At 36.9% G+C, this 19,583-nt stretch overlaps 2 protein-coding genes across 2 annotated transcripts; both read right to left on the bottom strand.

Annotated features, from left to right (window-relative positions):
- Positions 1-5,168: 5,168 nt before the first annotated feature.
- On the bottom strand, positions 5,169-11,334 carry LOC114163136 (ATPase 11, plasma membrane-type-like). The gene is made up of 22 exons (XM_028047255.1): positions 11,053-11,334; positions 10,798-10,889; positions 10,549-10,668; positions 10,322-10,420; positions 10,086-10,223; positions 9,814-9,948; positions 9,529-9,708; positions 9,169-9,375; positions 8,974-9,093; positions 8,763-8,882; positions 8,489-8,611; positions 8,296-8,400; positions 8,050-8,194; positions 7,731-7,895; positions 7,364-7,602; positions 7,157-7,189; positions 6,978-7,059; positions 6,726-6,886; positions 6,366-6,551; positions 6,099-6,281; positions 5,850-6,028; positions 5,169-5,688 (listed from the first exon to the last, which is right to left on the bottom strand). Exons 2-22 carry the CDS (start codon positions 10,849-10,851, stop codon positions 5,592-5,594), a joined length of 2,871 nt encoding a protein of 956 aa, XP_027903056.1. The 5' UTR covers positions 10,852-10,889; positions 11,053-11,334; the 3' UTR covers positions 5,169-5,591.
- A 7,270-nt stretch (positions 11,335-18,604) lies between these two features.
- LOC114163417 lies at positions 18,605-19,324 on the bottom strand. The gene has a single exon (XM_028047736.1). It carries the CDS (start codon positions 19,322-19,324, stop codon positions 18,605-18,607), a length of 720 nt encoding a protein of 239 aa, XP_027903537.1.
- Positions 19,325-19,583: the final 259 nt, after the last annotated feature.

Here is a 19,583-nt window from a genome sequence, read left to right on the forward strand (position 1 = left end):
AAGAAAGCATTGTATGGTCTCAAACAAACACCACGAACCTGGTACAACAAGATTGAAGCCTACTTTGCAAAAAAATAATTCGAAAGGTGTTCTAGTGAGCACACATTGTTCACTAAGTCACAAGGAGGTAAAATAATAATAGTTAGTATTTATGTTGATGATTTAATATTCATTGGCAATGAAGGAAGCATGTGTGATGAGTTTAAGCATTCTATGATGTTGCATTTTGATATGACTGATTTGGGTATATGATGAGTCATTTCCTTGACATTGAAGTCAAGTAGAGTATGAATGGCACATTTATATGTCAAAGAAGATATGCACATAAGGTATTGTCGAGATTTGGAATGTTGGATTGTAATGTTGTGAAAAATCCTATGGTTCCAGGAACGAGGTTATCAATAGATAAAGAAGGAGAGAAAATTGAGGAAACACTCTTTAAACAATTAGTCGGGAGTTTGATGTATTTAACGATTACAAGGCCTGATTTGATTATACAGTGAGTTTAATAAGCAAATTCATGACCAGTCCTACTACAACACATTGGCTTGCTGCAAAAAGAGTCTTAAGGTATGTCAAAGGCACAATCAATTTTGGTATCTGATACAAAAATGGAATTGATAGCCTAAAACTACTAGCCTTTACTGGCAGCGATTATGCTGGAGATTTGAAAGATCGAAGGAGCACTTCGGGTTTTGTGTTCATGATGGGAACATGTGCATTATCGTGGGCATCTAAGAAACAAATTGTGGTTGCATTGTCTACAACTGAGGTTGAATATATTACAACAACCTTATGTGCTTTCCAATGTGTTTGGCTAGGAAGGATACTTCATAAGATTGGAGTTAAAGATGAGACTGGAATTGAAATTATGTGTGATAATAATTCTGCTATACAACTCTCTAAGCATCCCGTGTTCCATGGAAAAAGCAAACACATTGATGTGAGATTCCATTTTCTTCAAGACTTGGTAATAACGGGGTCGTTCAACTCAGTTTTCGTCACTCACAAGACCAAGTTGTCGATATCATGATGAAACCCTTAAAGTTGGAACAGTTTGAGAGATTACAAATTATGCTTGGAGTAACCAGTATAGGAGCATTAGTTTAAGGGAGGGAATGTTAGGTTGCAGATTTATTTTTGATTTATTGTTTTGTTTTTTGTTATTTTGTTGCTTTGATACTCCTATTAAGTAGGAGGAATAAATCACACGTTGCAAGATATTAGGGATCACATCTAGGCATGTAAATGTGATATGTGCAGTTATTTGTTTTAATGTAGCTACTTTATATAGTCGTATAATTCTCATTTTTAAAGACAGAGAGCACTTTCATATTTTCATATATTTTTCTAGAATATTCAGATACCCAATTTAACACAATTATATTTATATGTATAATTTCAACTTACTTTTTTTCATGTTATATAATTTTATAATTAAAAGGTATAATGTGAATTTATTATAAAAGTATAAATATAATAATATAAATAAAATAATTTTCAGGAAATAAAGTATTTATGATTGTTAGTTTTTAATTAACTTTAAATATAACTAGTTTTGAAATCGTATTTATGCACGAGTTGGTGTTTGTTTATATGTTTACGAAAGAAGATTTAGAAATTGAAAGCATAAACAATAAATACTTTTAAGTTTATAATTAAGTTTTGAAGAAACAACATGATAAATTATTTATAGGTTTAGAAAGTTAATATATATGTAAAAATGCAAAGAGTAGATTTTGTAAAAATACAAAAGGATAAAGTATGTGCAAAAATATACAGTAGACTTTAGGGTTTAGGACTCGCCAAAAATACAAATCAATATATGGACAAATTGGTTTAATATGTATTACGAGACTCGTCTAATTAGGTCATCGACAAACTCGTCTAATGTGTATTCAAGACTCATCTAATTAGATAATGGATAGAGTCGTCTAATATGAATATAAACAAAACTCGTCTAATGTGTATTCAAGACTCATCTAATTAGATAATGGATAGAGTCGTCTAATATGAATATAAACAGACTCATCTAATGTGTATCATTAAATCATTTATTTAGTATATAGACAAACTTGTATAATGTGTGTTGCAAGACTTGACTAACCTCTGATTGGATAAACTTGTATAATGTGTGTTGAACAAAGTCTAGATAAAAAAACATATTAAGCAACACAACCAGTTTTATACTAATTCACGCTAAACACTTGGGTTATGTCTAATTCTCCCTAAGCAAGTTGCTCAAGCGATTCCACTAATCAACTAAAAAAATTAGAAGTCGGATACACAAACCACTCTTAAACAAGTATACAAACCACTTCGGGTTCTCACGAGTACACAAACCGTTCCTAGTTTCACCTTCTTAATCTCTCATTGATATTAAAAAAACCTATAACAAATAAAAAACACTTGAAAAGCACAAAATCCACTCACAAGGATAACTTCAGAGGATGAAGAATTTACAATAGATTTCTCTCACCCACAAAGAGCATTATACGATCACTAAAGGAATAAAAGAGTTGTTTATAGTAAATGTGTTCTTTATATAGCCACTTAAAGAACTCTTTTCTCATATTTTTCTGTTAAAGCAAAATGAATAACAAAAGAATAAAAAATGTTAGTTTATTAGAAAATTTAGGGTGTGTGTAAAGATGGTGTTGGGAAGTAAAGAACTTTAATGATGAAGAAGCTTGGAGTACAAGAATCATCACCAAAGTAGTACAAATAATTTCTATTTTCGGTTTCCTTTACTCATTTGTTTCTCTATTCCTTGGTCTAGCTTTTAGTTTTCCTAATAGTTTTCTTTAGTATTTTTTATGGAAAACTAACCCCGAATAAAGATCATTCCAACAATTTCCACCCAAAATTGACAAAATAGAAAATACATAAGAGATGGATAAACTCCAACATATATTTATTGATGACCAATTAAAAGAAATTGATCACCAGAGTAAAACCTAACACTTTGAATTGGAAATTTAAATATAAGAAAAAAATAAAGAAGAATTCTCGGTCTAGAAAATTATTTAAGTTTCACAATAAACAATTTCCTTAGTTCTTTATATAACTTTTGGTCCTTATTGTTGAAATTCAAATTTAAAGTAGCGGATTTTTCCCTCTCTTTGTAGTGTCAATCAATTTTGATTATAGCTCCTTCATCTTTAATATTTTCATATTTTATGTTTTGTCAAATTTTTTTAGTAGAAATTGTTAGAATAATCTTATGATATTAGTTTTCATCACTTTAACTTTCTTTTTATTTTTTATTCAATTAAAAAATTAAATATATCACCTCAACAAAATTAGAATTATTAATTTTGAATAGTAGTATGGAAAGTCCAAAAGAAATAAATAAAAGTGGATTGGACATTGACCAGGCTTTCCTTTACTTCTACTCATTCAAAATTGCTCTTCACTTTGGTCTTTCCTTGAAATAAATTGCAGCGGTTGCTTTCTCATCATATATTGCAGCGATTGCGACTCATTACCTATTTCCTCGGTCATTAGCCAAAATCCTTAACTTTTCTTTGGACACAAAATTTCAAGTTTTTTAAATATTTAAACATTATTTTAAATTATTTTTTAGAATATTTTATTTTGATAAAAAAATTCAGACGTTAAAGTTTAAATTTCTCTTTCGGACAAAAATATTAATTACTACCAAATGCAAAAAAAGCTATTTAAATATTAAACTATTATTAATGGTTCAAAAATATTGATGATCTTGTTTTAGTCGATCGTGGTTAATGATACTTTTTACTCAGATTTTTTTTAAGAAAATTCAATTAATATAACAAACAATTTTCTCGATTGACTTTAACCAATATTGTCTTCGGTTAATTTTAATCACTTTTATTTAGAATAACATTGATCAAAGCTGATCGAATATCTTTTTTTCCGACTTTTCGATCAATGCCGACTGAAAATTTCTACTATTTGATATTAGTTAAAAAACTATCTTAACTAATGTTGATTGAAACTTTTTCCAATCAGCATAAGAAAAAAATCCTAATTAACAAAAAATAATATTGGTGTTGATGATAATAAAAATCACTGCAAACAACAAGATAATTATGATACACGTCAGTTGAAAAAATTTAGTTCAAATCTATCAAAAATTAGTGATTGCGACACTGACAAAGAAAACTTATTAACATTGAGCGAAAAGAAAAAATCTAAAATAACAACGACAAAATCATCACAATTTAATTAAAGAAAATTTTCTATCAATACTAATAGAAAAATCTAGTTGATATCAACTCAAAAATATTCATCCCAACTAAAATAATTAGTCTGTTCATGACACATCAAAGTAAATCAAATCAAGGAGATATGAAAAAGAAGAAAAAATAAATAAAGAATTTCACATTCTTACTTTATAAATGAAATTTCAGAAATTTAAAGTTATTTAATTTTAAGTAGTCTAATTAATCAAATCAAATTCTAATAATTCATTTTCTTTTAAAACTTATCATAACAAAAACATAAAAAAAAATTATAATGAATAAACAATAAAAAATATTATTAAATTATGCAAATATTTTACAAAAACTAATTACAAATATAAATAATGTTTATAATGTGTTGAAAGTAACTTTTATTTATTTGTAGCTAATTTTTTTATTATGTGTAATCATTTAAGTTTAAAAGGACGATTAAATTTTAAAAAAATAGCTATTTAAATAGTAAAGTTGTAAGAATTCATGTCCGAAAAACAAGATAACCCCTTTATAGATTTCAAATTTTCTGTAAAAATAACTATAGCATCTAAAACTTCTATGAAAAATGACTTTATACATTTTCTTTAGGAACTATGGATCCATAACTGTAATTAATGATATATTACCCAAAAATGCTATTTTCATCTAATAATCTCTTCGTCCGTTTGAATTTAATTCGTTTTATCTCCTTGAATTGATTTATTTATATAGTTGGGCAATCATAAACTTTGTTATGTACTCTTTATCACCGTGTAAACATTTCAAACACCCTAAGCCAAACATAGAAATGATAAGACAAAACAATTAGACACGTTATCACTTTGTTTAGATTTCAAACGTGTGCGCTTTAATCAATTACTATTTTAATGCTACAAACTCAGACTTGAAGTTGAAGTTTGAGGGATCTTTATTTTAATGCTACAAATTCTCAAGTATTCTCAACAGTTGTTCTTGAAATAAGTATCAAACTCTTGCATTATTCATTCACAAACGCAGAGAGACAACATGCTGCATGCAGGCATGCATAACAGTAAAGACATTCGAACTTCTAATCAAAACTGAATTCTCAACAAAGTGCTATCTCCTGAATATTTTTGTTCCAAAGCAAACCAATGCAACCTTAAACTAACATGTTTTTCTTATATTCATAACTAGAAGTTTCAATCTAAAGGGATATAGATAGGGAAAAAGCATAGAAGATGATACTGCATTATGAAACTGTGGAGGAAAATTTGACAGCAGGAAACAAGAGGCATATCAACTATAGAGTGTAACCATCACCACGTTCCTATTACTCTCACCACTCACCACCATTGAATTGTGCTCTCTTTACAGTAACCGTATGCAAATGCAAATATATAACATGCATCTTCAAACTGTGTATGCTTGCTGAATTGTGTCTACATCGATCCCCTTCAATTTCAAAACTGATTCTACATGACCCTTCAGTGTATGCAATTCTCGCAGCCTGCAAAAACAGTTAGAAAGCAACAAATAAGAATTCACTTAAATGAACCTGCAGTGACAAAGATTTTTGACATTATCGTCCAATCATGTGTTGTCACATGTGGTAACACTTATATATGAGTTTTTGTCACAATGGCAATGCAGGGAGTGAGGTTTCTCTACCTAGCAATTTCGGCTCTCCTTTTAGCTTCTTCAGCCATTTGATTGAGTTCATTGAAATGTGTGCGCTCGGTGAACATCTTGGTGTCAGGTGGCTGTAATCCATGCAATGTTCTTTGTGCATGTGCCCATTGAAGTTCCCTTTGTTCCTTTCCGAAGTCCTTTTGTCTTGTAAATGCAATCTGCAAGATAATGAAAATACATGAGCATGGAGCCAAAATTCCTACCATACACTAACAAATCTCAACTTACCCTTTGCTCAATGACAAGCTCCCAAGCCCTCCCACTCAAAGCATATCGAATTAGAAACTTGATGGGGTCAAGTGGGATATAGAATATTATGTTATATAGCCATATTACACCAGCCCAACCCCAACCTATGCCTTCAATGGCAGCAAAACTCCAGTTCGCATATACTGCAATCAATGTAGCAATCTGCCAAAACCAGATCAATCCCTTCAATCTTCGATGTAATTGGAAAAATTGTAACCAAACAAAATAAGTGCTTAAATGGCTTACAAGCTGAGCAATCACGAAAGCTGTGACAAGCAAAATACCAGGACGTTCAACATAGGACCAACCCCGAGACCGAGTCACAAATATAAGGGCCTGACTAATGATGCTCACTTGAAGATAGATTGCAGAGGCTAGTTTTCGGATATCATCATGAGCAGTTTTTTCGAGGGTAGAGACTCCGAATACTCGCTTCACAAGTGGTATGTAAGATAAATCAATGAAGCATCCAAAATCATTATTAGGAAACATTAAATTGTAATACTCAGCAAATCATAGGATTCATTCCTGGTATAACAGATAAAGTTACATGTGACCAAATATAAATAAATGACAGAACAAATTAATGACTGTCAAAAGATGTACCGGGAAGAAATCAGTTTTGTATGCTGCCCAAAAGAATATGACTGTCATCATTGCCAAGTAACTTCCAAGCACAATGCCAGTGGTAAATATCTCTGCTAGCTTCCAGCTATCAGGCAGAGGTGATGGTTTTACTCGATCTTTTGAAATTGTCATGATAGTACCTTTAACATCATAGACATCATAACATTAGCAGCGAATAAACTACAGACAGTAATGCAATCTGAGGGAGAAGAGGGAGAAGAAACAACTAACCATCATTTAGAATGGCGATAATAAGAACCATAAAAGGTGGAAAATCAAACTTCCATATGAGAGCTAGTAACATGAAACCAAGCTGCAAGAATGTCAAAGACGCAAAACATAGTAAGAATATTGGACCAATCCCAACACCTAAGGTAGAAAATATATTCCAGGGCTGCGAGTTCACTTACTACTATACGAATTGTAATAGAGACAGCATAAATCTGCATGAAAGAATAACAAATAGGTCAAATAATGGTATTATAAGAAACAGTATTTGGCCAAGAGCACAAGGCCTGAACAAAACAAATTTCCTCAAAAATCAATAGAAAATACGATGAAATACTATTATGGCACAAGTAACAAGAGATTAAATAATGAAAAGTTCAATTGCTCACCGTATAATTTTTCATTCTCTGGAAGATAGCGCGACTTGTCAACACTGCACTAATAATAACACTAAGGCCAGGTTCTGTTAAAACAATATCAGATGCACTCCGAGCTGCATCAGTTGCATCAGCAACGGCTATACCAATGTCGGCCTTCTTGAGTGCAGGTGCGTCATTCACTCCATCACCAGTCATTCCACAAATATGTTTCCTGGCTTGCAAACGTTTCACAATCTCATACTTGTGCTCTGCCAAAATATAAATCAATATGAGAAAACAATCAATTGCAATTAACTAATTAATTAAAAACAACCAATATGATGATCACCAACAGTATTAAAAGCAATCAATTGCAAAGATCGAGATAGAAACATACCAGGAAAAACACCAGCGAACCCATCTGCTTTTTCAATCAGTTCATCAATGGGTAAAGCAGATATGGATTCATCCTTGTCCTGCCCAAGTAATGCAGATGAAGGATACATATTGGTACCCATTCCCAACCTACGGCCAGTTTCCTTTCCTATGGCTAGCTGATCCCCTGAAGAAAAAAGGAAGAAATAAATGAGATCACGAGGACTATATGCTGTTGATAAAATTAGAAAAATAACTAATTAACTAGCTATGAAGATTAAAGAAAAGTTATTGAAATGCCACAAATACAAGAAGCTTAGGGTTTTCACTATGTAATGTACCTGTAATCATTTTGACATTCACTCCAAGGTTAAGTGCCCTGCGTATTGTTTCTGCACTGTCATGCCTGGGTGGGTCAAACAGAGGCAAAAGGCCAATAAACTGCCATGGGCCACCAGGACTTTCTTTCTTTCCATCTGGAACGTCCTGTATAAAACGGAGAAACCCAAGTAAATATCTATAGCATGAAGCACAGATATATAAATTAGTGTAGTATCATGTAATAGTGTATGCAATGAATCAATTACCTGGAATGCTACTGCAAGGGTGCGTAAACCACGCTCTGCAAATTTATCTATAACTGCATGAACTCTACGTTCTATGTCTGATTTATTGTGTGCAAGATTAAGGATCTAGCAGTCACGGCATAATTGTACAAATCAGAATGAGAATAAGCAAGACTTCAACAGAAATTCACGAGAAAAAATGCTACTAGGTTACCTGTTCTGGTGCACCTTTGCTTACTCTATGCATTTTACCATCACGATCAATATATGTCAATGCTGTTCTCTTATCAGTGGGATTGAAAGGAAGAAAATGGACTTCTCGGATACCAATACGAGCCTTGATAACAGCATAATGGAAAAGAAAATCAATATACAAACATGAATACAGAATAAAAGTTACGATGCAGCACAGATTATAGCTACACAGGCTTGAAGATTATAAAGATGTCATCAAAGAAATCATGGTGAAGAACATATCAATGACTAACCTCTTTTGGATCCGCTAACATCCCAACTATGGCAGTGTCTATTGCATCTTGATTCTCAAGTCTTGAAGCTTGAGCAGCCATCAAAACAACAGTATCCACATCCACGCCTTTTGCAAAAACCTCATTGGTTTAACAAAAATAATTAGAAAATGTGCATATGATTCAATAGTCACAGTCTCAACAGTGCAAGTAAAACCATTCAGCATCCAACCTCGATAAGATTTTCGTCAACGGTAAGCTTGTTTAATGTCAAGGTCCCTGTCTTATCACTGCAAAGCACATCCATGCCTGCCATTTCCTCAATAGCTGTCATCCTCTTTGTGATAGCCCCCTAAAATAATCATAACCAATTAACCACTATTTCTAGCTAATGTCCACCAAACATACTCAATTGAACCTAACCAACCTGCTGCGATAGCCTATGAGAACCAATGGCCATAGTCACTGAGAGAACCGTGGGCATGGCAATTGGAATTCCACCAATGAGAAGCACAAGAAGGTTATCAATTCCAGGGCGATATTGTCGATCTTGGATGGGATACATAACAATAATTTCAATAATCATCCCCACGGCAATTGAACATATGCAGAAGTTCCCAATTGCAGTCAAGACCTAAATAACCAGCAGCAGAAAAAAGAACAGATGAAATCTCTTTAAGGACAAAAACAGCATTCAGGAGCAGCAGAAAATAGAACAAATGAAATCTGCTGAGCACAAAAAACAACTTCTAGGATGCTGAAAATATGGTGTCTGACTTCATGTTACCTTTTGAAAATGTCCAACTTGATTAGTGGTATCTACAAGGTGAGCAGCTTTCCCAAAGAAAGTATGAACACCAGTGGCAATTACCACAGCTTCTATCTCTCCTTGTTTACAGGTAGAACCAGAGTACACTCCATCACCAGGGCCCTTTGTAACCGGAAGGGACTCACCAGTGAGAGCAGACTGAAAAAGTGCACAGCAAAGGGGAAAGCATGGTGTAACTTAACATTTGGAATAAACTAATATGATTTTTAAGGAAAATGAAAAAGGCAAGAATAGTAAACATACCTGATCAATTTTCAAAGGATCTCCATCAAGTAGACGAGAATCAGCTGGTATAATATCACCAAGTTTAATGCTAACTATGTCACCAGGAACCAGGACTGAGGCATCTTGTTCACTCCATCTACCATCTCGAAGAACCTTTCCAACAAAAGACAAAAAGGAATGAAACGATGAGAGAAATACAGAGAAAAGGCAAATCCTTTGCAAAGAAGAGATTTTACAGCTTAAATATCAAAAGCATCAAGTATTAAACTGAAAGAAGCTAGACTTGACACCTTAGCTTTCGGAGCAAGCCTAGCCATGAGGGCAGCCGCAGCATTACCAGCATTATTCTCCTCGATGAAACTAATAGTTGAATTGATGACAAGCAAGGTGATGATACCTACAAAATCTTGCCAATCAGGGGGCTTCCCCTGCAAAAGAAAAACATATAAGGAACAATCAACTAATCAGCAACACGTCACCATCATGGCAATTAAGCACTCCCAAAAGCTGAGTTTGCTCAACTCACCCCTCCATTGGCAAGTGCAATTGCCATTATAGCAGCAGCCTCCATAACCCAAGACAGAGGATTCCACATGAACCCCAAAAACTTCAAGAATTTTCTCTCCTGAAAAACACCCAGAAAGATAACTCGCCTCAAAATTCAAACATTTTAGTGGGACTTATTCTACGCGTGACAAACGAAAACTCCATGAACGGGAAAAGAAGATAAAATAGAAGAATGAAACTCTGAACCTTTTTCTCTTCAAGCTTGTTGTGGCCAAAAATTACCAACCTTTCCTCAGCAGCCACGCTGCTGAGACCTTCTTTGCTACATCTCAGGTTCTCGAAAACCTCCTCAACGGGAATGTTCTCCTGCATTCGACAAAGAAAGAAACACAAACACCACAAAGAAAAGAAAAACAGCACAACCCATCAATGAAACCAAAAAAGGCACAGCGAGGAAGAGACTCAAAGAGGCTTAAAGTGCTTCAGATCTGTTACCAAATCCACAGTTTCCTTCAACACAGCCTCCAATACTTGGGACTTGTCTCCCATGGTAAACCACTTCTTCTTCCCCTCCCAACTTTGTCAAACTGCAAACATAATAAAAACAGCTCAGAAATCAGCAGAAGGCGTGCACAGCACCAACGGTGAGAGCTGACAGCACAAGTACTAAAGCATATTATAGTACACAAAGAAAGATAAAGAAAGAAAGAACAGGAAAGAAGAAAATTGTTTGCAGTGATGTTGGACAACCTTAATGGCTGTGACACCAAATTTTGGGATCCAAGACTGAAGTGATGTTCAAAGTGCAGGTAAAAACACAAAACCTCAACAACTACTACTCTGTAGAAAGAACCGAAGCAAGATGGCACAAGAAGAAACAGTTTTTGCAAATGCAACTGGAAATGTAAGCTTGTAGGAGAAGAACAGAGAGCAAGTCAGTAACTGTAACCACTCACAACTCATTCACCCTTTCATCTTCACTTTCTCTCTTCTTTTTTCCTTTTCTTTTATAGATTTTTTTTTTTCGGTTCTTGCTATTATTACTTACTATTTATTATTTATTTGCGAAAAGAATCATCAGAAAAGACTCCTGATGCAGAATGAATGTCATCACCCTCTCCATGTTAATTAAACTGGGTTACTGTTTAATCACGGTTACTGTTGTTAACCACGTTTCGTCTTCTTGCATTATATTTTTAAAGATTAATTGCACGTTTTATTTCTTCATCTATTTTTCAGTTTTAAGATTTTTTTTTCTTAATTCTTTTAAGCTTACTTTTATTTTATTTTATTTTTTAACAGATTTCATTTCAGAAATAATCATGTTAAAAAAAGTATCGTACTGAATAAAGAAAATGTTTAAAGTATGATTAGATAATATTTACAAACGTTTTTAGCATACATTTAGTTATTATTATAAAGGACCAGTTTCTTTTTCTGAACTTAACTCCAATAAAGAATCATTAATATTTAAATGTTAATGTGTATAGATTAAGTTTATCGTTAATTTAACATATAATATAAAAAGATTGCTGTGACACTTCATTTTGATATAGTACATTAATACTTTCTTTTATTACAAGATTAACTCTTGCAAATATAATTAATTTTATTAAAAACATATTTAATTGTATCACCTTTTTAAATAGTTAATTTTGTAACTAGTTTTTTTTAGACAATTAATAATGAACTCCAATATAATAATAAATCTCACATCTTCCTAGATCAATCCTAATATTTCTTTTGGAACACGTTTAGAAACATTTTTACAAGTGTAATCTTTTGCATTTAATCTTTACTTGTCTTTGTTTGACAACTTTGATTTGCTTTCACCTTCCAACTTGATTTATACATGATATGTAATTAGTGACTTATCTCTTGAATCAAATAACACCACTTTGTTAGATATCACATCCCATAGGAACAATATTGAAAAATAACCAATTAACCTTTGAGATGATGTCCCAACCTTGTAAAGAAGATGATTCAAATCGACTTTGAATATTAATTCTTTGGTCACCACAAGACATACCACACATCCAAGCAAACTTCACTTGACTATAAATGTAGCAAAACCACCAACTCAACTTCAACTCTCTCTTATAGGAAACATGACTCATTTACCATACTTGTGACACTAAGGTATACGACCCCAAGCGAAACCAAAACCTTAAATCCAAGCATCACCTTTGTACCATGTATCTATCTTTAAATTAGATCATTTATGTTAACCAATTCAACACTAGTTGTCGTAGACACCCTTTCAACTACACAAAACCTTTATTTTCCTTTCCTCTTTCATTGTGTTCTGACATTGCTAACTTGTCTTTCCCTACAAGAACAAAATTAAAGAGGAGCCCTTCCTGATAAGCCCTTCCTCCTGGTACTTGAAAAACCCCCACCACATGTCCTAGGTCAAATCTTTCCCTTGTGAACCACCTTACTTAGAACATCCCTTCTATTGCTGACTTGGATTACTACTATTGTTGAGAAAATCCAACTATCTCCTACTGGTGTTGCTTTGATATAAAAACCCTTTTATACTTCCTTCTCATCAACAAATTTTTCCCTCCTTATTGAGAAACACCAACATGCTTGACTAACCCTCAAAGCTCTATTTCATCTTAACTTCTCACTAAAGATGTTCCTTTCTTATACACTTCATGGTCTCTACCCTTATTAGCTTTAACCTTAAACCTTCCACAACTTTCTATTTTAGACCTCAACATTGTCGAGATGTAGAACCAAGTTGATTTCTCAAATTTCACTACATAGCGCGTACCGATATATTCCCTTATTCTAAACTTTGGACTCAACTCCTCTTGTAAAACTTGTAAAAAAAAAATCGTTATTGAAGCTCCCTCAGTCCAAAGTGTTGCTTATGAACTCTAACATCATTTCTCAACCTACTAAACCAAAACTTAGCTTTCCTTATTTAGCGAAATACAACCTACCACTAGTTCATATCTTTGATGCAATAAATTGTCTCAAAGTCCTTACCCAACCCTTGCAAAGGTAAGCAGGTCAAGTTTGACCTTGAATCTACATTTCTATACCACCATAGACACCAAACACAAACCACAAAAACACAAACCACAAAAACGCAAACATAGCAAGAAAAAGTATAGAAGACAAAACTCAAACGATAATTCTAACTCCCCTTTTCCCAAACCGTTAGAATTAAGACATTTTATGGTTCCATGATATAGTCATGAGTGTGCACCCTCATCACTCTATCAAGACATTTTATGTTCTTAATACTTTCAGTTCCATAAACAAATTCCACTAAACTTAAACTCTTAAACAAGTAAGACATGACAAACCCACAACCCTCGGGTCATGCTAAGGACGAATTGCTCTAATACCATTATTGTAACATCCCATTTTTGTAGTCAAAACGAATAAAATAAGAAATTCATATTAATAGTCAAAGGCCACTTAATAGAATAAAAAGTATATTAATATAGTCCTTTAAGAGTTCAGACTATAAGATATACCATTTCTACAACAACACTAAACTTGCAAAAAGAAAAACAAACTCCTTATACCTTATGTATCTACAACTCATACATCTGTTGTAATCTCACAACTCTAACTAAGACTTCTCATCATTTAGAGGTGCCTCTAAACTTGCATCTTTAACTGCTCCCACTATAATAGTGATTATTGCAAAAGAAGAAAACAACACAAGACCACAAAGTGCAAGAGTAAAATAGTATACAAAAGAGTTATCATAAGACCATTTAAAACATACCAATGAAAAGCAATACATGGACAAACTACAATAATTCACACAAACAGCTGACACTAAACTTAATTATCCGAATAAATGCATTTGGAATACTTGCACTTAAGGTGGCCTCTACTACTCTATAGAGTCATTGGCAATGGGTTTTACCCTACCACACACATGGTTAATCCATCATCAACTAAGATCTCATCATACATTCACCACATGATTTATTCTACTCTATTTAAGTGTGAATTATCATTGCAGTTTCAGGATGTCTCCTTACTTGAATCCATAGTCTAATGCATATACTAAAATAACATCATCATATAATTTACTCATGAGATCCATGGAATTATGTCAAATACATACAATGCTTGTAAACATTTACAAACCCATGCATCATCGCCGTATTTTGTTGCATCATAGCAGCTACCATTGCCTCAATCGCTCTGGCGATGTCCGACACATCGCCCTGGGAAGATTGCAGAGTCCTACGAGATGGTGCCATAGTTCACTAGCACACAAGAAATCACTTGGTTACGCTCGATAAGACAAGAATTAACTAAGAATACTCGGAAAGACACGGAGAAGGCTAAGCGGACACCCAAGTCCACAAACCTAAGGAATCACCGCTCTGATACCATAAATGTAACATCCCAAATAAATAGATAAAAACCCATTTAATAAAACGCCACATACATAATATCCAGAGGGTACGAAGATTTGGAATATGAAGTACTTCGTACCCCAACACATCCATAAACATAAAAGAGGCCTCACATGGCCCAAAACATAAAATGCTAACGAACTAATAACAATAAGTCTAGTAGAGACAAGGAAAACATAGTAAATAAATTCTCCAGCGATGGGTCCTAAAGTGGGCCCAATACTCGTCCAGTCCATCAGGCTGCAGCATCCCTATCATCATTACCACTGCCAGGGGTTCTCACATCTGCTCATATCAACAAGGTTGATGATCATCGCAATAGAGAAGACCACACACAACATACAAGCAAGCAAAATGGTAAGATAGTGTAAAGGAAATCTCATATCATAACGGTTCACAGGTAATCTCAAAGCCAAGCATATATAATAAGAATCACACCAGAGCTATCAACATATATAAGACCCCAAGACCTGACTATCCGGATACGTGACTGAGGCACCACCACGTGGCAGTGGAATTATGTCCTAGCAATGAGGCGTCACCGCGAGGCCTTCGCGGAATTATACCCTTACAAGAGGCACCACCACGTGGCCTTTGTGGAATTACGCCATGGCCCTAAGGCACCACCACGACCCCCCGTGAAATTACGTCCTTTTGTCGAGACACCACCAGGAACTCCCCTTAAGAGGGTCCATGGAATTACATCCAACAGATTAGGCGCCACCAAGATCTCTCACTACAAGAGTCATGGAATTATGCCCTACCCATACTTTATACAGGTTCCACCCACCAATCAAGAATTTCCCATAGCATCAATATCATGTAAATTCAAGAAATCATACAACTCATGCTTTCCAATTTATACCCAATAAAATATCATGTCATTCCCATCTCAAACTCATATATTAATCATACCATCATCACACAAACTTTCTAGTAAAGCATTTAAATCAGACAAACAAGCCACACATCTGTGAACCATACAACAATAACATCAAACCTGCCCGCTGCCTCGCTCAAGCTAACAGGACTCGCTCAGGCGAGAGGAACCCTCTCGCTCAGGCGAATCCCATCTCGCCTAGGCGAGGGCACAATAGAAGAACAAGGGCTCCGCGACGTCTCGCTCAGGCGAGACCCTTCTCGCCTCAGCGAGATTGCACCTCGCTCAAAAATGAAGCCAAGTCGCCTGAGCGACCATTCGTGCAGAAGTTTTGGGCGAGCCCCCTGTTAGTCTCGCCTAGGCGAGGCATGCTCGCTTGGGCGAGAAAACCAGTGCCCGCCACTGTTCGTTCACACCACAGATTCACGTACACCAAACCCAAAAGCCAAATGACACTCTTATCACATCACAATAGCATATAATCCACAAAACCATACAATAGCAGGAGAACAAGCAGAAAAATGACCTAGACAAATGGACCCTAGCTTCCCTTACCTGGAAGGGTTCAGCAGAAGGCTCCTGGACCAAACTTGATTAGCATAGTAGCTCCGATGCTAGCTCAGGAACGACTCAACAAACTGGGAAAAGGAATGGTAGTAGAGGCATGAGCTACTCAGAGTAACAGTAACAGGGGTTTCAAGCACGGAGGAAGAAATACTTACGTGAGGAGAAAAATACTGGTTTGAGCTCTCTGGGTCACAGTAACACCAAACCCTAACGGAACGGGAGACGGCTGCGACTCTAAGGGTTGTCTGAAAATGAGCAGGCAAAGTGAGTTAGGGCAGACCTGGGGTTCAGTTATATCACTTGGGCCAACTCTAGGCCCACTTCCAACAAGGCAGCCCTTTACTTTAGGGCAGAAAAGAAAACCAAAAATTTAATGGGCCTTACAGACTAGCAATTGCACTCTAACCTTGTCCAGACTAGCATCCAATAACTGTCTTTCTCTAACCGAGTTTAGGAAGTCACTAGATATGGTCAGGTTACTACATCTAATGAATCCTGATTCCAACTCCACCTGTAGTTTCATGTCTTTGAATTTCTCCAGCAATTCCACCTCTTTGATCATGAGGTGAGCGGTGTGCACCGTCTTCCTACTCAGAGCATCTGCTACTACGTTCGCCTTCCCTGGATGGTACAAAAGCTCAAAATCATAATCCTTCAAGAACTCCATCCATCTTCTCTGTCTTATGTTTAACTCCTTCTGATCAAATAGGTACTTCAGACTCTTGTGATCACTGAATACCCGGAATTGAGCACCGTAGAGGTAGTGCCTCCAGATCTTCAAGGCAAACACGATAGCCGCCAACTCTAGGTCATGAGTGGGATAGTTTCTCTCATGCACCTTGAGTTGCCTCGAAGCGTAGGCCACTGCCTTCTTCTCCTGCATCAACACACAACCCAACCCTAGGTGAGAGACATCACAATAAACCTCAAAGGGTTTTCCAACGTCGGGGATTACTAAGATTGGAGCACTCGTCAACCTCTGCTTAAGCTCTTGGAAGTTTTCCTCACACTTATCTGTCCAGGTGAAAGGTTGGTCCTTCCGGGTGAGTTGTATCAAAGGTGCCACTATCTTGGAGAATCCCTCTATGAACCTCCTATAGTAGCCAGCCAATTCCACAAAACTTCTGATCTCAGTTGCTGACTTGGGACTTTCCCACTTAACCACTGCATCAACCTTCACTGGATCCACTACAATGCCTTGTGCTGATATCACGTGACCTAAGAATTGGACTTCATCCATCCAAAACTCACACTTGGACAATTTAGCATACAGTTTTTTCTCCCTCAGAATACCAAGCACTATCCTCAGGTGCTCGACATGCTCCTCTTGAGTCCTGGAATGGATAAGGATGTCGTCTATGAAGACCACGACAAACTTATTTAGAAACGATCTGAATATCCGGTTCATGTAGTCCATGAACACCGCTGGAGCATTGGTCACCCCAAAAGGCATAACCACGTACTCATAGTGTCCGTACCGGGACTTGAAGGTCGTCTTCTGCACATCATCCGCCTTTACCAATATTTGGTGATAACCCGACCACAAGTCAATCTTCGAGAATACCGATGACCCATGCAACTGATCCATCAGGTCGTCTATTCTCGGGAGGGGATACTTGTTCTTGATCCTCATTTTATTTAACTGCCTGTAGTCCACACACAAGCGTGAACTCCCATCCTTTTTTTTTACCAACAACACTGGTACTCCCCAAGGTGACGTACTAGGTCGTATGAACTGTTTTCCCAAAAGCTCCTCAATCTGACTCTTGAGTTCCACCAACTCCGTCGGCGCCATCTGATAAGGGGCCATCGACACCAGGCCGGTTCCCGGTACCAAGTCAATAGAGAATTCCACTTCTCTACTAGGAGGTAAACTTGGAACTTTCACCGGGAATACGTCCTCAAATTCATGCACGACTGGTATGACGGATGTCCTATCCTCTTTCTCCACCTCTAGATGTGTGAAGATTATGTAACACTGTGCACCCCCTTGTAGTTCTTTCTTAACTCCCTAAGATGTTAATAACTCAGGCTCCTCTATGTTGGGGAAAAGCAGCTTCTTCTCTCAAAAATTTATAAGAATGCGATTGGCAGAGAGTCAATCCATTCCCAAGATCACCTCTAACTCCTGCAGAGGTAAGCAGATCAGATTTACTTTATACTTGCGTCCCTCTACCTCCACTGGACACCTAGCACACACGGACGATGTCCTGACCAAACCCGATGTCGAAGTAGACACCACAAGTTCACACTGCAGCTCACACACTGACAGACTCAACTTTTTCACACATGCATCTGACACAAATGAGTGTGTCGCTCCAGAGTCATATAACACACAACAAGCTTTTCCAACTATCAAACAATGGCCCATAACGAGGTTACCTGAACCTGTTGCCTCCGCTCCGGTCATGGCGTACACTCTCCCGGTCGCCTGAGGCCTGTTGCCTCTATGCCTTTACTGGTTCTGCGTAGGAGCATGTACTAGAGGTCGCGTCACTGCTCTAGCAAGGGTGGGGCAGTCCCTCCCATAGTGGCCTTCCTTGCCACAGTTGTTGCACTTCTTGAAGCCTGCAAGCTGGGGGCAGACATTCCTCTTGTGCGGTCCCCCACACTGGTAGCACTGAATTATGTTCTGCTGGAAAGGAGACTCCCTAGACCCTTGAGACTGGTAATGGGGCCTAGAGTAGGGCTTCCTCCTTTCCTCGTGCCTATGCTTGGACCCAGATGGTCCTCCCACTCTCTGCTGGGATGGGTGCTGAGTTTCCACCTCTACCTTCATCTTCTCCATGACCCTTGTCTTCTCCACCAAGGCGGAAAAATCCTTGATGGATAGCGGGGCCACCATCAAACGGAGGTCTCCACAGAGGTTGTTCTCGAACTTCCTACATCGCCACTCTTCATCTAGTGGCATGGTGTAGAAACGACTGAGGTGCTTGAACTTTTCTACACACTCAGTCACAAACTTGCTTCCTTGGTTCAACTGCAAAAATTCTACCTCCTTAGCATATTTGACGCTGTTAGAGAAGTACTCGGAGAGGAACTTCCTCTTGAAGACATCCCAAGTAACTGGCTCCTGCCTCTCCTCCATAATGGACTTCATGCTGACCCACCAGTGCTCAGCCTCACTCGTGAGCATGTACACTACGAATGCCAGTCTACTCTCCTCTAGGCACATCTTCGCGTCAAATATTCTCTCCAGGTCTTTCAACCACTGGTCTGTTGCGTCTGAACTGGTCTTGCCTCCAAACTTTACTGGGTGGTGTTTAAGAAAGTCCTCTAGACTCCATTCCAGGCTGTAGGTCGTTGCTCCAGGCCAAAAGTAGGGGCAGCTACCCTGTTCTCCTCCAGCTAGCGGAGGGCCTCCATATGCTGCCTCTAAGCATCCTCAGCAGCCGTCCTGGTAGCCTCCATCTGGTGCATCACCAGCTGCTGCG

This window comes from Vigna unguiculata, chromosome 9 (assembly GCF_004118075.2).
Source record: "Vigna unguiculata cultivar IT97K-499-35 chromosome 9, ASM411807v1, whole genome shotgun sequence".
In the NCBI taxonomy this organism is placed as follows: Eukaryota; Viridiplantae; Streptophyta; class Magnoliopsida; order Fabales; family Fabaceae; genus Vigna; species Vigna unguiculata.

Coding starts and splice junctions, on each gene's coding strand:
- LOC114163136 (XM_028047255.1), bottom strand. CDS start 10,851: ATGGGAGACAAGTCCCAAGTATTGGAGGCTGTGTTGAAGGAAACTGTG. Junction 8,883..8,973: donor TTGACGAAAATCTTATCGAG/GTTGGATGCTGA, acceptor TAAACCAATGAG/GTTTTTGCAAAAGGCGTGGA. Junction 6,552..6,725: donor ACAAAACTGATTTCTTCCCG/GTACATCTTTTG, acceptor CCACTTGTGAAG/CGAGTATTCGGAGTCTCTAC.
- LOC114163417 (XM_028047736.1), bottom strand. CDS start 19,324: ATGTGCCTAGAGGAGAGTAGACTGGCATTCGTAGTGTACATGCTCACG.